The sequence below is a fragment of the Grampus griseus genome (assembly GCF_964374135.1).
Source record: "Grampus griseus genome assembly, chromosome: X".
NCBI lineage: Eukaryota > Metazoa > Chordata > Mammalia > Artiodactyla > Delphinidae > Grampus > Grampus griseus.
In genome coordinates this window covers 58,790,566-58,816,795 of record NC_138999.1, presented here as the reverse complement: position 1 = coordinate 58,816,795, position 26,230 = coordinate 58,790,566, and the positions used below count along the sequence as shown (strand labels likewise).

Genomic DNA, 26,230 nt, shown 5'->3' with positions numbered 1-26,230 from the left:
CACTGCAGAAATACAAAGGATCATGAGAGATTACTACAAGCAAATCTATGCCAATAAAATGGACAACCTGGAAGAAATGGACAAATTCTTCGAAATGCACAATCTGGCAAGACTGAATCAGGAAGAAATAGAAAATATGAACAGACCAATCACAAGCACTGAAATTGAAACTGTGATTATAAATCTTCCAACAAAGAAAAGCCCAGGACCAGACGCCTTCACAGGCAAATTCTATCAAACATTTAGAGAAGAGCTAACACCTATCCTTCTCAAACACTTCCAAAATGTGGCAGAGGGAGGAACACTCCCAAATTCATTCTACGAGGCCACCATCACCCTGATACCAAAACGAGACAAGGATGTAACAAAGAGAGAAAACTACCGACCAATATCACTGATGAACATACATGCAAAAATCCTCAACAAAATACTAGGAGACAGAATCCAACAGATCATTAAAAGGATCATACACCATGATCAAGTGGTGTTTATTCCAGGAATGCAAGGATTCTTCAATATACGGAAATCAATCAATGTGATACACCATATTAACAAATTGAAGGAGTAAAACCGTATGATCATCTCAATAGTTGCAGAGAAAGCTTTCGGCTTCAACACCCATTTATGATAAAAACTCTGCAGAAAGTAGGCATAGAGGGAACTTTCCTCAACATAATACAGGCCATGTATGACAAACCCACAGCCAACATCGTCCTCAATGGTGAAAAACTGAAAGCATTTCCACTAAGATTAGGAACAAGACAAGTTTGCTCACTCTCACCACTCTTATTCATCATAGCTTTGCAAGTTTTAGCCACAGCAATCAGAGAAGAAAAGGAAATAAAAGGAATCCAAACCGGAAAAGAAGAAGTAAAGCTGTCACTCTTTGCAGATGACATGATACTATACATAGAGAATCCTAAAGATGCTACCAGAAAACTACTAGAGCTAATCAATGAATTTGGTAAAGTAGTAGGATAGAAAATTAATGCACAGAAGTCTCTGGCATTCCTATATACTAATAATGAAAAATCTGAAAGTGAAATTAAGAAAACACTCCCATTTACCATTGCAACAAAAAGAATAAAATATCTAGGAATAAACCTACCTAAGGAAAGAAAAGACCTTTATGGAGAAAATTATAAGACACTGATGAAAGAAATTAAAGATGATACACATATTTGGAGAGATATACCATGTTCTTGGATTGGAAGAATCAACATTGTGAAAATGACTCTACTACCCAAAGCAATATACAGATTCAATGCAATCGCTATCAAACTACCAATGGCATTTTTCAGAGAACTAGAACTAAACATTACACAATTTGTATGGAAAGACAAAAGACCCCGAATAGCCAAAACAATTTTGAGAACAAAAACGGAGCTGGAGCAATCAGGCTCACTGACTTCAGACTATACTGCAAAGCTACAGTAATCAAGACAGTATGGTACTGGCACAAAAACAGAAAGATATATCAATGGAACAGGACAGAAAGCCCAGAGATAAACCCATGCACATATGGTCACCTTATCTTTGATAAAGGAGGCAGGAATGTACAGTGGAGAAAGGACAGCCTCTTCAATAAGTGGTGCTGGGAAAACTGGACAGGTACATGTATGAGTATGAGATTAGATCACTCCATAACACCATACACAAAAATAATCTCAAAATGGATTAAAGACCTTAATGTAAGGATAGAAACTATCAAACTCTTAGAGGAAAACATAGGCAGAACACTCTATGACATAAATCACAGCAAGATCCTTTTTGACCCACGTCCTAGAGAAATGGAAATAAAAACAAAAATAAGCAAATGGGACCTAATGAAACTTCAATGCTTTTGCAAAGCAAAGGAAACCATAAACAAGACCAAAAGACAATCCTCAGAATGGGAGAAAATATTTGCAAATGAAGCAACTGACAAAGGATTAATCTCCAAAATTTATAAGCAGCTCATGCAGCTCAATAACAAAAAAACAAACAACCCAATCGAAAAATGGGCAGAAGACCTAATCAGACACTCCTCCAAAGAAGATATACAGACTGCCGACAAACACATGAAAGAATGCTCGACATCATTAATCATTAGAGAAATGCAAATCAAAACTACAATGAGATATCATCTCACACCAGTCAGAATGGCCATCATCAAAAAATCTAGAAACAATAAATGCTGGAGAGGGTGTGGAGAAAAGGGAACACTCTTGCACTGCTGTTGGGAATGTGAATTGGTACAGCCACTATGGAGAACAGTATGGAGGTTCCTTAACAAACTACAAATAGAACTACTATATGACCCAGCAATTCCACTACTGGCCATATACCCAGAGAAAACCATAATTCAAAAAGAGTCATGTACCAAAATATTCATTGCAGCTCTATTTACAATAGTCAGGAGATGGAAACAACCTAAGTGTCTATCATCGGATGAATGGATAAAGAAGATGTGGCACATATATGGAATGGAATATTACTCAGCCATAAAAAGAAATGAAATTGAATTATTTGTAGTGAGGTGGATGGACCTAGAGTCTGTCATACAGAGTGAAGTAAGTCAGAAAGAGAAAGACAAATACCGTATGCTAACACATATATATGGAATCTAAGAAAAAAAATGTCATGAAGAACCTAGGGATAAGATGAGAATAAAGACGCAGACCTACTAGAGAATGGACTTGAGGATATGGGGTTGGGGAAGGGTAAGCTGTGACAAAGTGAGAGAGTGGCATGGACATATATACACTACCAAACGTAAAATAGATAGCTAGTGGGAAGCAGCCGCATAGCACAGGGAGAACAGCTCGGTGCTTTGTGACCACCTGGATGTGTGGGATAGGGAGGGTGGGAGAGAGGGAGACGCAAGAGGGAGGAGATACCGGAACATATGTATATGTATATGTATAACTGACTCACTTTGTTATAAAGCAGAAACTAACACACCATTGTAAAGCAATTATATTCCAATAAAGATGTAAAAAAAAAAAGATACACACTATTATATATAAAATAAACAACAAGGACCGACTGTATAGCACAGAGAAATACATTCAGTACCTTTTAATAATCTATAATGAAAAATAATCTGAAAATAATATATATTACTGAATCATTTTGCTGTACATCTGAAATATTGTAAATCAACTATACTTCAATTAAAAAAACACATGATTCAACTACAGCTGTCTACAAGAAACTCACTTTAAATATGACAAGAATACACAGAAATGTAATTGAATTTTGCATTGTGATCTTGTAGTCTTAGAGTTTGCTAAACTCATGTATTAGTTCTAAGATTATTTTTTGGTAGATACCCTGGGAGTTTCTAAATAGATGATTATATCATCTGCAAACAGAAATAGTTTTATTTCTTTTTTCTGATCAGTATGACTTTTTGGCAAGAAAAAAAACTTCCAGTACTACGTTGCATAAAAATGGTGAGAACATATATATATATTCTTGTCTTCTTCCAATTTAGGAGTAAAACATTCATCCTTGTACCATAAAGCATGATGTTAGGTGTAGCTTTTTTGGTAGATGCTTTTGATCAATTTGAGGAAGTGCCCCTCTTTTTTGCAGAGGGTTTGAATCATGAATGCATGTTGGATTTTGTGAAGTATTTTTTTCAGTGTCAATTGATATAATCATATAATTTTTCTTGTTTAGCCTGTCAATATGTGGGGCTAAATGTATTGATTTCTGAATGTTGAACAAGCCTTAAATAATGGCTGGAAGAAATCCCACTTAGTCATGGTGCTTAACTGTTTTATACATCATGGCATTTGATTTGCTAATATTTTGTTGAGGATTTTTGCATTTAATTTGATGAGAGATATTGGTCTTTAGGTTTCCTTTTTAGTGTTGTTTTGTCTGGTTTTTGTATTAAGGTGATAGTGGTCTCATAAAATAAGTTGGGAAATGATTCTATATCTCCTATTTTCTGAAAGAGATTGTGTAAAATTGGTGCTAATTCTTAAAATATGTGGTAGTTATTCAGTGAAACCATCTGGACCTGGAGATTTCTTGATGGGGAGATTTTAATTACATTGAGCTCTATGTATTTTTAAACTTCCTTTGAGACTTCATCTTAGACCTGTGGATTATTTTGAGGCATGCTATTTAATTTCTAAGTATTTGGAGACTTTCCTGTTGTTTTTTTCTGTTATTCATTTCTAGTTTGATTCCATTATGATCAGAGAACATACTCTATTATTACATTTCTCTTAAATTTGATGAGGCTTATTCCATGGCCCCGGATAGATTTTTATCTTGATAAATGTTCCATGGGTGCTTACAAAATGTGTACTCTGGTGTTGTTGGGAGTAGGGCTCTATATACATCAATTATGTTTTGTGGGTTCATCGTGTTGTTCAGTTCTTCTATATAGTTGTTGATTTTCCATCCAGTAGTTCTATCAATTGTTGCAAGTTGTTGAAGTCCCCAATTATATTTGTAGATATTTCTATTTCTTCTTTGTTTCATGTATTTTGACTCTCTGTTGTTTGGTGTGTACACACTTAGGATCGTTAGGTCACCCTGATGGATTTTTCCTTTATCATATCCATGTTCCTTCTGTCTCCAGTAGTTTTCTTTGCTTGGAATTGCATGTTATCTTATATTCACATACCACTCTTGCTTCTTTTTCATTAATTTTTGCATGGTGTATTCTTTTGCATTCTTACTTTCAACCTGCCTATTTTGTTGTATTTGAAATGAGTTTTTTGTAGACAGCATATAGTTGGGTGATATTTTATAATCCACTCTGTTAATCCCTGTCTTTTAATTGGTATATTTAGACCATTTACACTTAATGTAATTAGTGATCTATTAGTACTTAAGTCTGCCATTTTACACTTTGTTTTCTGTTTGTTTCCTGTGCTTATAATTCCCTTTTTCTCTTTCCTGCCTTATTGTGGGTAATTTGAAGATTTATAAAGGATTCTGTCTTTATGTTTTTGAGTATTTCATTCAGTATAGTGGTTCTTAGTGGTTGCTCTACGTAACTTACATACGTAAGTTATGACAGTCTACTGGTGTCAGTGATTTAGCACTTCAAGTGAAGTGTAGAAACTTTACTTCTCTTTAGGTCCATTTACGCTCCTCAGTTTTTTTTTAAAAAAAAGTTCTATGGAGATATAATTCATATGTCATACAATATATCCATTTAATATGTACAATTCAATGGTTCTTAGACTTCTGCAAACATCACCACAATCAATTTTAGAACATTTTCATCATCCCGAAAAGAAATCCTGTACCCTTTAGCAGTTCACCTCTAATTTCTGTCCAAGTCTCCCCACCCCCAAGAAACCACTAATTTACTTTCTGTCTTTATGGATTTGCCTATTCTGGGCATTTCATATAAACTGAATAAAAAAATATGTTACTGGCTTCTTTCACTTAGCATATTTTCAGGATTCATCCATGCTGTACAACACAACAGTAGTATTTCCAAATAATGCTCCATTGTATTAATGTGCCACAGTTTATTTATCCACCCAACAGGTGATGGATACTTGGGTTGTTTCCAGTTTTTGGCCATTATAAATAATGCTGTTATGAACATTGATGTACAAGTCTTTGCTTGAATATCTGTTTGAATTTTTTGGTTATATACTTGGGAGCAGAAGTGTTGGTTCATATGGTAACTGTATGTTTAGCATTTTGAGGAACTGCCAGATTGTATTTTTCCAAAAGGGCTGCATCATTTTACATTCTCACCAGCAGTGTATGATAGTTCCAAATTCTCCATGTCCTTGTCAACTCTTGTTATATCATCTATCTTGTTGAGTAGTCACCCTAGTGGGTGTGAAATTGTATCTCACCCTGGTTTTGAGCTACATATCCCCAATGGCTAATAATTTTGAGTATCCTCTCCACTTTTTCAATATAAGTACGTCTTAATAGTCTTAAGTATTTCCTGTACATACAGGAAATTGGACACTATATCAGATGGTGTTATAATTTTTGCTTCAACTATCAGAAATGATTTAAGAAGCTCATGAGAACAAACACAGCCTATGGTATTTACCCCTATTTTCACCATTGTAGTGTAGTTCTTTCCTTTCTGAAGTTCCAAGCCTTCAGCTGTTATCATTTCTGTTTATAGAACTTCTTTTAGCCCATCATTAAGTATAGGTTTGCTAGCAACAACAAATACTCTTCGTCTGAAAATTCCTTTGTTTTCCCCTAACTTCTGAAGGGATTCTCTTGATGTAGATCTGTGGTTGACATTTTTCTTTCAGCATTTGAAAAATGTTGTACCATTTCCTCCTGGCTGCTATGCTTTCAAATATGAAATCTGTTGACAGTTGAATTGGTGTTTCTCTATAAGTAATAACTTTTTTTTTTCTTGGCTCTTCTCAAGATTTTTTCATTATCTTTAGTTTTCATAAGTCTATGTTGTGTCTTGGCATGGATTTATTATATTTGGGCTTCACTCAGCTTCTTGAATCTGTAGCTTTATTTATTTTGCCAAATTTGGGAAGCTTTCAGCCATTATTTCTTTTTTTTAAATTAAAACATTGTGGTAAAATACACATAACATAAAATTTACCATTTTAACCATTTTAAGTGTACAGTTCAGTAGTGTTAAATACCTCCACATTGTTGTGCAATCTCCAAAACTCTTTCCATCTTGCAAAACAAAAACTTTATAACTATGAAACAACAACTCCCCATTCCCTTCTAACCCCAGCTCCTGTCAGTCATCATTATTCTTTTTCTCTCTATGAATTTGACTACTCTCAATACCTCATATAAGTGGAACCATACAGTATTTGTCTTTTTGTGACTGGCCTATTTCACTTAGTATAATGTCCTCAAGATTCATCCCTGTCGGAGCATGTGTCAGAATTTCTTTCCTTTTTAAGTCAGCCATTATTTCTTCAAGTCCTCTTTCAGTACTTCTTTCTCTCTGCTTTCCTTTTGGACACTGATGATATGAATGCTGGATCTTTTGTTACTGTCCCACAGATTGCCTGAGGCTCTGTTCTTTTTTTCCAGTCTATTTTCTCTCTGTTGTGCAGATTGAGTAAATTCTGCTGCTCTGACCTCAAGTTCACTGATTCTATCTTCTGTTATCTCCACTCTCTTATTGAGCCCATCCACTAAGTTTATTTCGTTTATTGTATTTTTCAGTTCTATAATTTCTATTTGCTTATTTTTTATATAACTTTTTCATCTTTGCTGAGATTTTACATGTCTTTATTTGTTTTGAGAGAATCTGTAATTACTTTTTGGATCATTTTTATTATGGATGCTTCATAATTCTTGTCAGATAAAATCTGATTCATCACAGCGTTGGTGTCTATTCTCATTCATGAATGATTTTTGGCTGTAAACTGGAGCTTTTTGTATACTACACTGTGACACTCTGGAACCTATTTATTCTTCTTTTTAAAGCAGGCAGTCCCTGTAATGACGTATACTGTGAGGGCTGGATACTTGTGTATGTTCCTGCTGCATCCCACTGACACGACCCTGGCAAAAGTGGGGCATTGAGTCATACTTCCTTATTGCAAATGGGTAGAGTGGAAGTTCAGCTACCTCCTTGGCTCTGCTGACACTATCCCAGTGAAAGTGGCACACTGACCCACAGGGCTCTCTGGCTTCTGTTATTTTTGAATGGGACTGTAAGCTCAGCTCCCCGGTGGGCCCTGCTGACACCAGGGGAAGGGGGGAGTAGCAAAGAACCAACTAGCTCCACCTTTTACCACCTTGTTAAGCCTCACTCATGCTGACTGGGGGTGGAGGCTCAGTTCCACACTGTGCCACACTGATACCAGGGGAGGGGGGATAAGTGTGCTGACCAACCCTGCCTGACACTGCCTCTTTCAGTCTCATTGCTGCCAGGTGGGTGTGGAGGTTCAGCTTCCCACTGGACCTCCCTGACACAAGGGTGGGGGGAAAAGTGGAGTGCTTACTAGCCCTGACATGTATCCTTCTGCTCAGTCTTTTTGATGTGGAGGGAGTGGAAGCTCAGCCTCCCTGTTGGACCCCACTGACATGGAGATGGAGATGAAGTCCAGTGATGACTAGCCCTGCACTGCACCAAGTTGTTAAGTCTCCTTGCTTCTGGGTGAGTGTGGCAACTTAGGTTGCTACTGTACTGGGCTGACACTACTCTGGAAGGAGCATAAGAGCACTGTCTCTTTCTGCCAAATGATGGATTAGGACTGCCTGCTCAGTTCTGTCAACACTACCCCAGCAGTGGAATAGGAGCATACCACTTTTTTTTTTTTGTGGCAAGGAACGGAGTGGAAGATTAACTTCTCACTAGGCTCCATTGAAGCTGTGGGGCAGTTGGGAGGGTGCATTTTTTCTTTTCCATTAGTGTTTTGTTGGAGTAGGGCAGGTATTGCCAAAAAGGCTTTCTGTTGTTAGGTGATCCTTTCTCTATTTCCTTTAAGTATGAGGTTCAGGCTTTTCTTAGAGCTCTTTTTGTCTGTGCCTGTTGGCAGTTATGGCTTGGAGGCTTCTGCAGTGCCTTGTCTGGGATATACAGGAGGCAAAAAGGAAACCAAAGGAGCCCACTGCTGTACTGTTTCTTAAGTTCTGAGGCATTCTGCCTTGCTCTTTCCACCTTTCAGTCTTATTTGTTGTGTTATGTTCAGGAGTTTTGGGTTGAAAGAGGGAGGACCTAGAAGAAATGGAGTTTCTTCACCTTGGCAATAATGTAAGTCCTCAATTTCTTTTTTAAGAAAAAAATCGGCAGAGCATACAACATCCTCAAAAATGGATTTTTTAATATCTAAGGGGATTTCTGATAGCAGTAATGATTTAAGGAATAAACCACAGTGAAAGAGTATCTGGGAAAACTTAAAGAGGTGGAGATTTACTAGGTTTGGAAAGCCATGCAAAATACCTTTCCTAATTTCACTGGAAATTTGTGGAATATTAAACTGATTACTCTTGGTGTGGCCCAAGTTCTCTTTCTTTTTTTTTTTTTTTTTCCTGCGGTACGCGGGGCTCTCACTGTTGTGGCCTCTCCCGTTGCGGAGCACAGGCTCCGGACGCGCAGGCTCAGTGGCCATGGCTCACGGGCCCAGCCGCTCCGCAGCATGTGGAATCTTCCCAGACTGGGGCACGAACCCGTGTCCCCTGCATCGGCAGGTGGACTCTCAACCACTGCGCCATCAGGGAAGCCCCCAAGTTCTCTTTCTATACAATGATCCTTTGTGGGTTTGTAAAGCTCTTTGTGTTTTGCGGGGGAAAAGATGTGAGTGGCAGGGAAACTTTGGCTCCTTGTATATATAAAACAAGATATGACATTCACAGTTACTGTTAAGTAAAATTAAAACGGTGGTAGAAGTAGGGTCCCATAGGAGGTTGCAATAGCAGCTGCTTTAAGTCTCAAAAGTAATGGCAGCAACATTTTTCTATACTCACGTTTCCAACTCTAAGTACTAGTGACTTTTACTTGTTGGGATTCTTGCTATAAAGGATACAATTTAAAATTCATCATTTCAGAAGAGGCCCATATCTTCATTTTACAACTCCTGTCTTAGATGCCATTTTCTGGTCCTTAAACACTCCTCTCCCCCCAAAATCAGTACGCTTCAGATGCTGCTGCATTACTAGTACCACAGTGATTACAGCATTGGATATTACAGGGAAAAAGCAAGTGTCTGAGCCCGCTAAGTCACTTGGAGGCAGCACAGTTGAAAGAACTTTGGAGTCAAAAAGACCTTGGAGATCAATTCTTGCATTTGACACTAACTAGCTGTATGGCTTTGGGAAAATTACATAATCTTTTTGAGCTACAGTTTGTTCATCTGTAAAATGGGAATAATGCCCAATTTACAAGATTGTTGTGAAAATTCAATGACATAATGCACATAAAGTGAGGGCCCAAAGTTGGTGCTCAACAACTCTGAAAAAGCTTCTAGAGAACATGACCAATCTGACAGTTATATCTATATTCATCTAATATTTCTCCCGTTTGACCATGCTTCTGTTTCCTGCTTCTCCCATGACTTAAATTCAATCTCTGTGCTTATGTATGCTACAGCTTATGGGACAAAGAGCCATAATTCATTTAGAACAGACAAGATTGATATGCTCATTTTACCCTGATATTTATAATTACTTAATATCTCTAGTCTCCAGAGTAGAAGCCCAAGATGCTCGAAGAAAGGAAAAAAACAATAAAAACTTAAAAAAATTTCAATGCAACCTGAATATTTCATGCTCAATTCTCTTCTATTTTATAGTACAGATTTGTTTCTATAGTACAAGATTGTTTTTCTGGTGTAGAAATGGGAGAATTGAACTTAAATTTTGAGTTTTAATGGTATATTAATGATACTGTACATCACTGGCAATAATGTCCAACATTCTATCCAACCAACCTAAAAGGATTTAGTGGTAAAGAGAGATGGACATCACCAAAACAGCAGTTTGCTGGTGGGTCTACATCATGTGGCTTTACTAAGATTTTAAACTTTCATTCAAAAAATTCAGTTTTAGGGCTTTCCTGGTGGCACAGTGGTTGAGAGTCCGCCTGCCGATGCAGGGGACACGGGTTCGTGCCCCGATCCAGGAAGATCCCACATGCCACGGAGCGGCTGGGCCCGTGAGCCATGGCCGTTGAGCCTGCGCGTCCGGAGCCTGTGCTCCACAACGGGAGAGGCCACAACACAACAGTGAGAGGCCCATGTACCGCAAAAAAAAAAAAAAAACAATTCAGTTTTAGCTTTTTCCACCCAGAGACAGTAAGGCAAGCTGATGCCCTGTAACCCCAGTGGAATGCTTATGGCTAGAAAAACCTTCCAGCCAAGCAGCTCTAAAGAAAGCCCAGCCTGCTCAAGATTCAGGCAAAAGAAGATCAATATGAATACTTTAAGATTAGGTCTAGAAACATCAAAAAGGCAAAATGAACACCTGCCCAGAGGAGCAAACTAAGACAAGGAAGACTTTATTTTTGTTCTTATTTTTCTCACCACCAGTAACTTCTGCTCAAATTATTTAACATCCCTGAGGTTGATGTAAAATATGCATGTAAAAGGAAAATAACCTCTATTTCATGTGCAGGGATGATATGAAGATTAGAATGCCTAGCACAGGGCTGGAAACATAGTAGGGATGCAATAATTTTTATGCAATAATTTCAACTCTGCTTAAAATTAATATAATTTCACAGCTGAAAGTCATCCAAGTTTTTTTTCTTTATATGTGTAAGAGTTTTATTCTGGCAGAAATTTGATCTCATAAAGAAATCAGCTCAGACAAGTTCTTTTGCTGAGCTTTTCTGTAACTAAGCTCATCAGAAAAAGCACATATTGCAAGAGACTAACAGCTAACGTCATAGTTAAGTGTTACAGGATATTTACTATAGTAGGTCTTTGAAGGCAAAATTCAGTCAATTATTGAGACACCTAAAGGTTGGTTACATGTTAAGGCACAGATATATCTATACAACTATAATCTCACTCTATTTCTGGCAACAACAAGACAGGAAGGATCAGTCCTTACAGAACGGTGAAGGAGAGAAAATACTGACTCCTTGTCTCGTGGTTTAGACAACCAGTTCTGCAGAAAAACTAAGATGGTAAAGGTAGATTACCATTGTCAAAAACGCTACAAAGACCTAAAATCATAGTAAAAACAGAGATACTTGTACTGTGACCGAAAATCAAATCACATGGGGAGTCAAAACATATCCTGGATTTTTCTTTTCTAAGTTGTAACAAAAGCAATAAAAAAAATGAGGAACACAAATGACAAAAGAAAAAATAGATAAATCGGACTTCATAAAAATTAAAAACTTCTGTGCTATGAATGATACCAACAAGAAAGTAAAAAGACTACCCACAGAATGGGAGAAAATATTTGCAAATGATATAACTTATGAGAATTGAATCCAGAATATATAAAAAGTCAGTATTAAAAAGTCAACCCACTTGAAAAATGGGCAAAGTATCGGCATAGACATTTCTCCAAAGATGATATACAAATAGCCAATAAGCACATGAAAAGATGCTCAACATCACTAATTATTGGAGAAATGCAAATCAAAACCACAATGAGGCATGGCCTCACACTGGTCAGAATGACTATCATCAAAAAGTCTACAAATAATAAATGCTGGAGAGGGTGTGGAGAGAGGGAACCCTCCTACACTGTTGGTGGGAATGTAAATTGGTGCAGCCACTATGGAAAACAATATGGAGGTTCCTTAAAAAATTAAAAATAGAGCTACCATATGATCCAGCAATCCCACTCCTGGGTATATATCTGGAAAAAATGAAAACTCTGATTCGAAAAGATACAAGTACCCCAATGTTCATAGCAGCACTATTTACAATAGCCAAGATATGGAAACAACCCAAGTGCCCATCGACAGATGATTAGCTTAAGAAGATGTCACACACACACAATCTAATAATACTCAGCCATAAGAAAGAATGAAATATTGCCATTTGCAGCAACATGGATGGACCTAGAGAATATTATACTTAGTGAAGTAAGTCAGACAAAGACAAATATTATATCACTTATATGTGGAATCTGAAAAATAATATAAATGAATCTATACAGAAACAGATTCACAGACATAGAAAACAAACTTATGGTTAACAAAGGGGAAAGGGGGGAGGGATAAATTAGGAGTATGAGATCAACAAACTACATAAACTGGATAAGGAACAAGGATTTACTGCTTAGTACAGGGACTTCCTTGGAGGTCCAGTGGTTAAGACTCTGTGCTTCCACTGCAGGGGGCACAGGTTGGATCCCTGGTCGGAGAACTAAGACCCTACATGCCACGCAGCACGGCCAAAAAATAAAAAAGTAAATACTGTTTAGCACAGAAAGCTATATTCAATATCTTGTAATAAACTATAATGGAAAATAACTTGAAAAATATATATAACTGAATCACTTTGCTGTATACCTGAAAGTAAAACAATTTTGTAAATCAACTATAATTTAAAAAAAAAACAGTGAGAGATCACCTCACACCCACTATAGATGGCTATAAACAAAAAGGCAGATAATAACAAGTGTTGATGAGGATATAGAGAAATTGGAACCCTAATATACTCTAGTGGGAGTATAAAATGGTGCAGCTGCTTTGGAAAACAGTCTGAAGGTTCTTAAAAGCTAAAACATTGAGTTACCACTTGACCCAGAAATTCTACTTCTGGGTATGTACTTAAGAAAGCTGAAAACACATTTTCATTAAAAACGTGTGCATGGATGCTCATAGCAGCATTATTCATAACAACCCAGAGTGTAATCAACTCAAGTGTCCATCAACTGATGAATGGATAAAATATGGTATATCCACGCAATGGAATATTATTCATCCATAAAAGGAATGAAGTACTGATATATGATTCAACATGGATGAACTTTGAAGTCACTATGCTAATTGAAACAAGCCAGATACAAAAGGACAAATATTCCATTTATATGAGGTACCTAGAGTTGTCAAATTCACAGAGACAGAAAAAATAGTGGTTACCAGGTACTGGTGGGGGTGGAGAAGGGGGAGTAGTAGTTTAATGAATACAGAGTTTCTCTTTGAGAGGATGAAAAAGTTTTGGAAATACAGAATGGTGATGGTTGCACAACATTGTTAATGTACTTTATGCCACTGAATTGTATCCTTAAAAATGGTTAGGGGCTTCCCTGGTGGCGCAGTGGTTGAGAGTCCGCCTGCCGATGCAGGGGACACGGGTTCGTGCCCCGGTCCGGGAGGATCCCACATGACGTGGAGCGGCTAGGCCCGTGAGCCATGGCCGCTTAGCCTGCGCGTCTGGAGCCTGTGCTCCGCAACGGGAGAGGCCACAACAGTGAGAGGCCTGCGTATCGCAAAAAAAAAAAAGTTAAGATGGTAAATTATATGTTATATATATTTTACCACAATAAAAAAGGAATGAAGTCTTTATACATGCTACAAAATGGATGAACTTTGCAAACATTATGCTAAGAGAAAGTCGAACACAAAGGACCACATACTTTATGAGTCCACTGATATGAAATGTCCATAACAGGTATATCTATTGAGATAGAAAGTGGATTAGTGGTTGCCTAGGGCTGAGAGAGGGCATGGAGGAGTTGGGGAATGACAGCTAAGGGTTTCTTTTGTGGTGTTAAAAATGTTCTAAAATTGATTTTGGCGGTTGTTGTGCAACTTTGTGAACATTTTAAAAACTACCTGGTTGTACACGTTAAATGGATGAATTATATAGTATGTGAATTATATCTCAATTTAAGCTGCTTTTTAAAAAATGAGGATTATAACAGTCAATGATTAGTGAACAATGTATTACTTAGGTGCGTTGGGATTTTGCTATGAACGTTATCATATGTAATATATGTATATTACTATGTTTAGCTATTTTAATAACATGTTCTATTTTAATTTTTTAAAAAGATAAAAGTGAGCTACTATCATTTTCTCAAATAAATTCCATCTGTGTCTAAAGGCTGGCAGTTTTGACTATACTGATAAAGGTCAAAGTACCTTGTCACTATATCTGCAAACTACAAAAGAAGCCAACAGGAAATGAATGTTCTTCTGAACATTGGAATTGCAAATAAAATCACATCTTAAGAACCTCATATTTACATGGTGTTTAATTTACAAAGCACTTTCTGATATATTTCTGATGTACTGATCCTGTTAATATCCTTGTGAGGTGATCAGGATGGGTGTTAGGCCATCACTTTCCCTTGCCCAAGAAATTAAACAGAGGTTTGATCCACCCAAGTCCCATAGCTTGTTAGTGGCTGAACTAGATCTGAATACTAAATCTATTTTCAACCAATGCTCTGCCTAATCTCCCATTCTATTCAATAAACTAGATCACACAGTGCTCCATAAACAGGAAGCATTTCTATATAGCAAAAGCAAATTAAAAATGTGAAAAATATATAAATAGGCCATTAACATAAAGAACTCTCACAAGTTGTCCATTTGTGTTTCTAACTCCAATTTATCTTTTTGTGATCTCTGAACAAGTGCACTATTTTATGTGCACTTACGGCTTTTAAACAAGGCATGAATAGCATAAGACAAACTCAGACAGGGTTTCGGGCACATGGGTTCTAGGTAATAATTTTGTTGTTAAGCATTTTCTGAACATGTGCATTGTATTACTTTGGAATTAGACCTAGACATGGTCTCTTACTTCACGGAACTGCCAATGTAATGGGAGGAGGCGGCAAGACAAAACCAAGTAAGTGACCAATAAAGAAACGAATAAATTTGAATTGAGGAGTAAAGAGAGTCAGGTTAGAAGAAAAATGATAATGCACTGGAGGGTAGATAGGATGGCTCTGAACAATGACAGAGAGAATTTCAGAAAAGTCTTGATTGGAATGCCTAGTTCAAGCCTGCCATTTCACTGTAAAAGGGAGAGGAAAGAGATCCTAATCAGCACAGCAGTAGGAGTGCAGTTTGCATTTATTTTTCTCATGCAGGTCTCAACAAATGCAAGGACTGGAATTATACAGAATATGATTTAAAAATTCATTGGTATGTTTCCTAAGAATATGATGTTGAATGAATTTATTTCATTGAATGGACAACGAGGAAAAATGTCAAATTATTTGATGTTTGTTCCAAGAAATGCATCCAAAATCTTTGAACTTGTCAATCAATAATGTGAAGAAAGAAGATAGCTTCTGTAATCTCCATGGCACTTAGCCTAACCTAGGGGAAAAAAAAAACCCTTATTCCTTTATCAATGATTTTTATATAGTGCCTTAGGCAATCTGGAAAGAATATTTTCAAGATCACACACATAATCCAACTAAGTCTGACCTTTGGATTCTTTTTTCCCCTTATAACTACCTCCATTAAACTGTTTCCTAAGAAGAGAGAGAAATCTATGATTAAAGAAAAATGGATTCATCTTGTTTTCTCCAGATCATTACATGCCTATCAGAATCCTGCTTCATAGCCACTGGGAGAAATGATCAGGTACTTTGTTGGAGATCGATACACTGAAACAGTGATTCTTAGTTCTCGTTTTACAATATCCCACTGGGACTCTGACGTTTTTTCCAGGGGTATTAGGAAATTCTTGAAACATTAATTTCAGTTCACTTTAGCTTTTAGTATAAATATATGCCAAATGGCACTTCTCTGGGGGAGGAGAAGGAGTCTTGGCCAGGAGAAGAAATCCAAAATCCAGCTAACAATAGAGTATTGTAACTCCAGGGGTGGGAATTGCAGCTTTAGCTCTCTGCTTGGCACGGACATCAAGCCATGACCCTCCATTGCTTCTCTGGTGTCAGAGAAAGGGAAAAAGAAGAGGCATAACTTTGACGCTCACATTTTAAAACCTTAAAAACACATATATCTAGAAATTCTATAATACTTAATTGTTAATAGTGGCTACGTCTGGGAACTGAGGTGTGGTGTTACTTTCCCTGTGTTACATCATAAATTCCTCTAATGCTTTAACTTGATTTTAGAAGGAGCACGTATTACTCTTGTACTCATTAAAACTTTCAACTGAGGTTTCAGAAGCCAAAAATAAAATAAATCAGAATTATTAAGCCAAAAAAGACAAACTAAATAGCTTTAATTCTGAAAACAGCTGGTTATAATATAAAGACTAGTGCTACGGAATTCTTATACCACCAGTGTCCAATAGAAATGTAAGCCACAAATTTGAGCCACATATATAATTTAAAATTTCTATTAGCCATTTTACAAAAGTAAAAAAAAAAACAGGTGAAATTAATGTTACACTTTAACTCAATATATCCAAAATATTGCTTTTTTGAGTACTAAGTCTGAAATCTGCTAGGTATTTTACATTTACAGTATATCTTAATTCACATTGGCTATGTGTATCTTTATTTATTTAGTTTTTAAAAACAATGTAATAAGCACCTGGGAACTAATCACCCAAAACAAAAGCTAGGACTTTGTAAACAACATACATCTGATTACATGTTTCCTTCTTATTCTCATTTCCCTACCTCTTTCCTCCATCCTTTATCCCAAACCTTGTGTTCATCATTTCCTCAATCTCCTTCTCATATAATTGCATCACGTTGATATGAACTCCTAAAAGAGAATTAGCTGTTTATAACTTCATATAAAAATTATTAGGCTGTGTTTAATATTTTGGGAATTACTTTTTTTTCAGTATTCAATTAGGTTTGTCATTATTATAGGCCCAAGGTGACTTGTTTCTTAATTGCATTTAATACATACACGGGTTTTTCAATTTTTTCCGGTTTTATTGAGGTATAATTGACATATAACATTGTATTCAGTTAAGGTGTACAATACAATGATTTGATATATGTATAAAGTATGAAATAATTACCACAATGTTTAGTAAACATCCATCTCCACAATTACAATTTTTCTTCTTGTGATGAGAACTTTTAAGATCTACTCTTAGCAATTTTCAAATACACAACACAACACAACATTGTTAACTATAGTCACTATGCTGTGCATTAAATCCCCAGGATTTATTTATCTTGTAACTGGAAGTTTGTACCTCTTGACCACCTTCACCCATTTCCCCCACTACCTAGCCATGGCCTCTGACCAATCTCTTCTCTGTTTCTTTGAATTTGGTTTTCTTAGATTCCAAATATGAGTGAGATTATACAGTACTTGTCTTTCTCTGTCTGACTCATTTCACTTAGCATAATGCCCTCAAGGTCCATCCATGCTGCTGCAAATGGCAAGATTTCTTTCTATTTTATGGCTGAATAATATTCCATTATATATACATATGTGTGTGTGTGTGTGTTTGTATACACATACATATATACACCACATTTTCTTTCTTCATTCATCCGTTGCTGGACACTTACGTTGTTTCTATGTCTTGGCTATTGTAAACAGTGCTGCTGTAAATATGGGGGTGCAGATATCTCTTCGAGATAGGGATTTCGTTTCCTTTGGATATATACCTAGAACATATATAGGTTTTTTTGTGACAACTTCAACATAAGGAACTTACTTTTTATAAGCTTAAAATACATTGGTAAGATTCATCCATACCTCTAAGTGTTGCTAGAGTTCATTGGTTTGACTGCTGTCTAATATTTCATTGTATGAGTATATCACAGTTTATCCATACACTATCTTGTTGATGGGCATTTAGGTTGTTATATTTTTGTCTGCATATTCTTGTCTAAATCTACTATTGTATACACGTAACAGTTTCTTTTGGGTAGAGATCTAGGAGTTCACAATTCTTACCCAAATGAAACAGCTATATAGCGGATGAGGGAGCAGGCAGACAGAGATCAGCCAGAGAGAGTTCCAGTATGGGTTAGAACCAGTAGGAAGAGCAACTGGTAGGGATGGTGTTGCTCGTGGAGGCCCCAGAAACGTTGTGAGTGGCAGTTGGTTCTAGTTTTCCAGTCTTACTTTGCTCTACTGGGCTGCACCATGTGCAGTTAAAGCTTTGAACAGTAGCAGTGAGTAAAGCCAGGCCCTACTGATAAAGGTTCCCATACAAATTTTGGCAATGCCAACACATCTAGAGAACTTGGGTCCTGTGTTCCCAAACTCTCCACCCTTGTCCGGTTCTTGGTGGTCAGTCTCTTTCCTCTGCATCCCTTAAATTGTCTTTCTGCACTGGGCTATGTGCAGGTATATACTGGAGGTACTGGCGAGGTAAGACAAAAACTTGACTTTTGGTGTATATGAAAGCATTCTCTGAGAGTGGGGGAAAGATGGAAAATTCTAAAATAGAGTTATTTTTCTGTCCTAGACTGCATTAAATTCATCCCTATGAGCACAGTAAAAAATAACCTCTAGGAGTTAGGGCTTAGCATAGCTGGTTCTAATGGAAAAACATGAATCTGGGATTGGTAGCTGGATCAGCTACAAGGGACTGATTCTGAAGGAAGAGGGGCTGAGGAATTTATATAAAGTTAGGAATGAGAAACAGCAGTAGGAAGTTTAAGGCCTAAGCCAGGGGCCTGGTAATGAAGAAAGGGGGAATTACAAGGTGCATATGGGGATACAGAACTCAGATTTGCTCAGGACTTTACATTTTGAAAAGCGCTTTTCAAATCACACTATATTTAATCCTCGCAGTAATCCAGTGAAGTAGGTATTACCATTATGCCACTTTACAGGAACTGAGGCTGAAAGATTAATATGCATGTTCACAAAGTTTCATAGCAAGTAAGTAGCAGACCTGCAACTTGAACCCAGGTCCCTAAACACAAAACCAAGGACTGTTTTATTGCTCCAGTGATTTACAGCTCAGGTATTAAAGTGTGTTGCTAATGCTTTGCTGCTAAGTACTGAAGTAATGATTTACTTAAATAAAAACTGGAATAGATTTAATGGTGTTTCTGTAATAGTGCCACTCTCATTTGCATTCTGATAGGTTTTCTTGAGCAGGAAAGAAAGGAACCTAGTTATAGCCAGCATGCTAGAAAAATGCATAGAACTCCAGGGACCCCAGGAAGGGAGTCTCGCATGTCTATTCAAGCTCTGAATTACGCTGATAAAAGGTCAAGATCCGCCACACTATATATACCACAGTAGTCAGAGAAGTAATCTAATTTGGTGAATGAAAGGTGAAATAATAAATATATACAATGTAATTTTTATTTCTTCATTTTTGTTTAACTTTGAGAATGGAACATTGTGTACATTGCCCAGAATTGCCCTTTGAAGAAGCTGTTTGTGCAGGAATAGAACTGGAAAGGACCCACAAGTTGCTCTCTCATGAACAAATTTTTATAACAACTCCTTCCCTCAATCTCTCAATGACTTACCAAGTATTTGTTATTATATACAACTCCTGTGGCTTCACAGATATGTGTATTGTCCACTGCCTGTCTCTTAAGATCTTTCTAATGCAGTTTTCTCGATTCAAAGAGGGGAATGCTTTAGCATGGACCTGTAGTATGTTTTCTTTCAATCTGCAAACATTCATTAACTACTTGACTGTTTGCTTGTCCTAGCTAGTTGCCATGCTGAGGTAGAAGGAATCCCTAACCTCTTGTGACTTATCATCTAGCTGGGAAGATGAGAGAAGTACATGAAAGAGATCTAGAAAATGTAAGTGTTTCAAGCATGTACATGGAAGAATGTAAACTAAGGAGATAAAGCTATCTGGCTGGAGGTTCATTAAAGCCATGAAGCTTTAGAACTGGATCCTGAAAGGATGGATAAGGATTAGAAGGAAGTAAGAAGGTAGTCCAGGAAGGGGATTGATTTAGTAAAATCAAGAGGCCGTAACCAGCAAGATCTGGTGAAAAAGGTAAGACCACTTACATTGCTGCTATGGTTGCCACCATGCCAATGTTATACGATACACTAAGCATAAGTAGACCTTTCATTTTCTTGGAATTCCCTATTTCTTTGAAATCCTCAAACCAATAAACTCTTATAAACTATGTTGCTTTATGTGTTCAACTTTTATGAGAAGTAACAATTCATATCTGTGCATCACTGTATAGTTTATATAATATCTGCATATACATCATTTTGTTTGACCCTTACAGCAATCCTGTGTAATGACATGGAGGCTGACTTGCTACAAGTTAGAGGACCAGCAAGTGCAGAGCTCAGGACGTCAGTCCAGATCAGATTCAGTCCAATCATTAACATTTACATGTTGTTTTGACCAATAATTGATATTCATAAATGATATTCTTTTTTTTTTTTTTGCGGTACGCGGGCCTCTCACTGTTGTGGCCTCTCCCGTTGCGAAGCAGAGGCTCTGGACGCGCAGGCTCAGCAGCCATGGCTCATGGGCCCAGCCGCTCTGCGGCATGTGGGATCTTCCCGGACCGGGGCACGAACCCATGTCTCCTGCATTGGCAGGTGGACTCTCAACGACTGCGCCACCAGGGAAGCCCATAAATGATATTCTTAAGGTCCTAAGATTCTGATGTATATCTTGCATCAGGAATTATTAAATTATGCCTTGGGTCATTTTTTTATGTTTAGCATATTTGGTTGTTATTCAAGATTTTTTAAACTCGTATGAAATATTTTAGAACATATAATCTTTAAGATGGCTACTAGTAGAGTTGGTTGAATACTGTCCTTCAGATTTCTTTTCAATTACAATGCTATACAGTCCTCACTTGGCGGCTTCATGCACAGTGAACACCTCACTTACTTGGCACCACATAAGAGGTTCCACAGAAGTGAGTTTTCTGGGTAACTAAAGCTTACTCCACTGACAGCAAACTTTGAGATCTGGCAGAAAACTTTCTAATATATTTTGAGACTTCCCCGTCTTGTCATGTTAGAGTTGTCTATTACAGGATAAGCATCACTATGAAAATCCCCTATTGGACCATACAGTGAGGTGCTCAGTGTCTTACCAAGGCATACAGGGAAGTTTGAACCCCTACATTAATAGTCCCAAGTGACTTCACTTTTCTGGTTATTCCGTTTTTAGAATTCTTATTTTCTTCATGCTGCTAACTGTGCCTTCTTAGGGTATCAGTTTTCTCACATCTGGTAGACCCCTTTTCCCATTCTCATTGGTCATCAGACAACTAAACTCAGTACATCAGTAAGTAACCTTTATTTTATTTTTTGTGGTACGCGGGCCTCTCACTGTTGTGGCCTCTCCCGTTGTGGAGCACAGGCTCCGGACGCGCAGGCTCAGCGGCCATGGCTCACGGGTCCAGCCGCCCCGTGGCATGTGGGATCTTCCCGGACCGGGGCACGAACCCGTGTCCCCTGCATCGGCAGGCAGACTCTCAACCACTGCGTCACCAGGGAGGCCCAGTAACCTTTATTTTATATACAATGCTAAACCAAAAGGCTTAGTGAGGTTGTTGCCACCCTTCTCTCACAGGTGTAGAGTAAGAGGCCTCAGTGGATTGAGATTTTGTTCCCAGATCATTGGGTTTCATTATCTCTCCTTTTGGGGTTTTAGGTTGTGTTCTGGATTTTGGAGGTTGCTAAATAAAAGAGCTCTGACTTATCAGGGTATATTGAGAATAATTATATTTTGTTTACAAAACTCACATTGTGTATATTTCTCCAAGATGGACAAAAGCAGATGTAACTTAAACTATCAGTAGTAATAGCAGCTTGTGATATCCAATTTTTAATTCTTAATTCATTGGTGGGAGAAGAAAAAGAGCACTCTTAAGACAAACCTTATTTAAAACAAATACTCTACCTGAATCTTTAACACAGCTTTATATTTTTCTAAGTGCTTTAGCATGTATTATCTCTTTGATCATCACAATCCTGTGAAATAAACAGGATAGCTTCTTTTCTCAACTATAAAAGTGGCTAAGAGATTGTGATATTTGATAAAAAGCATTCTCATTTTTCTACCCCAAACTTGAGAAATAGATGGATTAGTACTATTCTCATTTTATAGTTGACACTAATAATTACTAACTATTGAGCATCTGTAAGTGCCAGCATTGAGTTAGGCATTTTACTTTATCTTTAGTCCTTTTAGCATTAAAGGAAGGAAGTATTATTACTATATTTAGGTCATGAGAAAACTTAGGTTATATGACTTGACCAAGGCCACAAAGCTAAAAGTAGTAGAGCTAGAATTTGAAATTAGGTCTCTGTGATTTTAAATTTTAAATCAGGTATATGTGGCTTTAAATTCTATGCTCTTTCCTTACCCCAAGCTATCTGAGAGAGAGAAACCAAGGGTCAGAAAGGTTGCATCTTGATATCAATAGAGTTTTTCTTTCTTGTATGTATGATTTCTTCCAGGCACCTGGAGCTTTACTGTACTACGTTTGGGTTTTGTTTCTGATAGCTTCTGGATTTTGCATACTATGCTAGGGGGTAGGAAGAACAGATTATATTCAAACCGCTGAACTGAAACTTGAAAACAACCTCTGAGATAAAATATTTGTACCACAAATATACTCCCTTCTCCTTTAAATAGGTGACAATGTAAACATGTGCTTTTAAAGAGCTTTGGAGATGACTTGCAAAGATAATGTACTATTATGGATCAATGACTTTATGACTCCGGTAAGAAATTTGTTGCTTCTTTTGAACAAAATAGAGATTTAAATGTGTGACCTGAAATATAAAATTTCATCTTTGGAAGCTATGCAATTCATACTTTAAAATTTGATCATTTCAGTGTAGTCTTTTTTAAAAGAGTGATGAAACATATCTGAAATTCGAGGAATCAAATTGCTGTATTTACAATAACTGAACATCCTCTCAGCAGATACCATGAAGCTATCATGAGAAACACATTCTTTTTCCACTTCCTTTTTAAGAAATCATATTTCTAAACAGATTAGGATCAAAACATAGTGAATTACCAAGTCAATCTTCTTCCCGCTCTTCTGGCATAATGTAAGATAATGATGAGCTGAATTTCATTTATAAAGATGACACTACTAACTTTCTGGCAGCAGGCCAGGCCCATGAGTTGTTTTGCTATAGGGAGAATAGATCTGCACAAAGTCACCTTCTTCCTAGTATACCACTTGCCAAATAGCACAGATTGGTTAGACCCCTGAGTTGGTGTATATAGAACTGCAGTGAGGCTACACCCTAAACAACTGACCTAATGCATCACAGTACTAAGTTCATTAAAGGGGGTGTATACTGGAAGCAGTGGTAAAATGCAGCTAAGATTCATAAGCCCACAGCAAAGCATCCTTGGTATGTCACCATTTCAAAAATAGCTTTCACTAAAGTTCTCAACATGTTAATGGCATGGGATCTATGTCTTCTAAGTCAGTTTGAAGTCCTCAACAAGAAAGAGAGTAGGATCGGATCAGTCACTGTTTCTAAATTACACTGAGGGTCTAAATGGTGCTACTTTGCACCAGAGATTAGGAAGTAGAAGATCAGGAAAATTAAAACTGCTACCAAAGTTAAGAACAATCATACATGTCTTACCTTTAGTAAACAAGGAAGAATTATATTTGCCTTGCTAATATTTACTTCTCAAGTGTATGGAGGGTAGGGGAGAGATGCAGTAAGATGGGTAAGATGCCAAAATAATTTGGGATTAAAATACCATTGATCAAATGCTTGAGTGAGCATTGGAAAGCCCTGAGGTGGTTCTGGGCTCTAGTCACACTTTCTCTGCTCAAAGGTTCTGGCTTCCCTCAGTCCTTCCTCCAAGTCTCCTATGTTACATATCAGGTTTCCTAAGCCAAGAGGAGAGCCAAAAAATGCAGGGGATTGGTTAGCTTTGCACCTGCTGTTTCCTTTGTCAGAAATGCACCTTCTACTTTTCTTCATCAAAGTCTCATTCATCCTCCAAAATCCAATTCAAATGTCACTTCATTCATTCATATATGCATGCCTAGTATGTGCCAGCCATTGTGCACTTCTCCTTGGAGATGTATTTAATATATTTGGCCATTCTGTGGCCCCTTTCCCTGTGCTTCCACTGCAATCTTATCAAACCTCCATATAAGTACTTATCGCCTCTGGAAAGTATTTATAAGGTTCTCTCTTATGAAAACAATGTGCTTCCAGAACTAAGGAACCTTATCTTACCCATTTGTGTATCCCTGGGTGCAATATAATACAGTGCCTTGCACATAGTAGATGGTTAATAAATCTCTAGCTATTCTCTCCCTCCCTTTCATTTATATTTGCTATTTTCTACTTACTCTTGTGACTTGATTCTCAATCCTTCGGCCCCTATTACTTTACTCAGACTTCCCTGACCAGTGTTGCCAACAACAAACTTCTTACTGAATTCAATGGATGGACAAGACACACTTCTTCCATTAGGCTTGCTAAATTGGTAAAATGTAAGCCTAGAGCTGCTAGTAGCTATTTCTGCCACCTTATAGGGAGAACCTGCCTGAAGAATAAGGCCAATATAAAGGGAAGCAGAACTGAGAAAGTCCTGATGACATCATTTGAGCTCCAAGATGTAGCCATGTTTTAAGACAACTTTGTCAGAGACTTTATAGTTAGAAATGAGCCAATAAATCCTATGCCCTCTTTAAAACAAAACAAAACCAAAAAACAAACAAAAAAAACCCTTAATCCAGTTTAGGCCAGCTATCTGTCACCTGTAACTGAGAGAGTCTTAACATAGCTCATGATCTCCATATCTATATTTCCAGACCAGATATTTTTCCTGAGCTTCAGATACATATCTCCAACTGTTTATAGGTTTTCTCCTCTTGAATTGCCCATAGGGACCTGACACTTGACCTGTCTAAAAACACTCATTTTCCTACTCGGATCATTATCGCAGTAAATAGTACAGCACCTTGCCAGAAACCTGGGTGGCTTCCTTGGCTCCTCTTTTTCTCCCCTCAGTCAAATTTTTAATTTTTTAATTAAAAATTAAAATTTTTTCACTTAATTTTTTCTACCTACTAACTAAATCTGTCTACGTCAGTCTCCATTGCAGCTATGTTAATCTAGCCACCGCCATCTCTTATGTGTATCATTGCATCAGCCTTCTAACTGCCTTCTTTGTCTCCCTCATGCCCCTTCCAGTCCATTTTTCTCCCCATTTTATACAATTTTTCCTGTTACATTTAAAAAATAAATTACAGTAGCACAAGCTTACTGTAACAAGTCAAACAATTCAGAACTGTACAAAGAATCACTAAACAGTTCTCGCTTTCCTATCCAACCTCCTTCTACCTGAGGTAATCATTAATTCACTTGGTGCTTCTGCTTCCCACCACTGTTTCTATGTAATTATATATCTATAGCTATAACTATATAGTTATAAACATTCTTAGGGTTTAAAAATCTTTGTCTCTTTTTTTACATCTTTATTGGAATATAATTGCTTTGCAACATTGTGTTAGTTTCTGCTGCACAACAAAGTGAATCAGCTATATGTATACATATATCCCCATATCCCCTCCCTTTTGAGCCTCCCTCCCACCCTCCCTATCCCACCCCTCTAGGTCGTCACAAAGCATTGAGCTGATCTCCTTGCTGATGGCCCACTAGCCATCCATTTTATATTTGGTAGCGTATATAAATCAATGCTACTCTCTCACTTTGTCCCAGCTTCCCCTCCCTCCCTGTGTCCTCAAGTCTGTTCTCTACATCTGTGTCTTTATTCCTGCCCTGCTACTAGGTTCATCAGTACCGTTTTTTTTTAGATTCCATATATATGCATTAGCATATGGTATTTGTTTTTCTCTTTCTGACTTACTTCACTCTGTATGACACTCTCTAGGTCCATCCACTTCATTACAAATAACTCAATTTCGTTCTTTTTTATGGCTGAGTAATATTCCATTGTATATATGTGCCACATCTTCTTCATCCATTCATCTGTCGATGTACATTTAGGTTGCTTCCATGTCCTGGCTATTG

At 37.4% G+C, this 26,230-nt stretch overlaps 1 protein-coding gene across 9 annotated transcripts in view; it reads right to left on the bottom strand.

Annotated features, from left to right (window-relative positions):
* The window catches only part of EDA (ectodysplasin A), a gene marked incomplete at both ends in the record, with an annotated part of 370,306 nt that overhangs the window by 64,151 nt on the left and 279,925 nt on the right, over window positions 1–26,230 (bottom strand). Inside the window, one exon of one of the 9 annotated variants that reach the window (XM_082681544.1) lies at window positions 17,699–17,898. The exons of the other annotated variants lie outside the window; for them this stretch is intronic. Within the exon in view, the coding sequence (XP_082537670.1) occupies window positions 17,807–17,898 (92 nt within the window). Of the gene's footprint in view, window positions 1–17,698; window positions 17,899–26,230 lie in introns of those variants that run through there. 9 annotated transcript variants of the gene reach the window in all.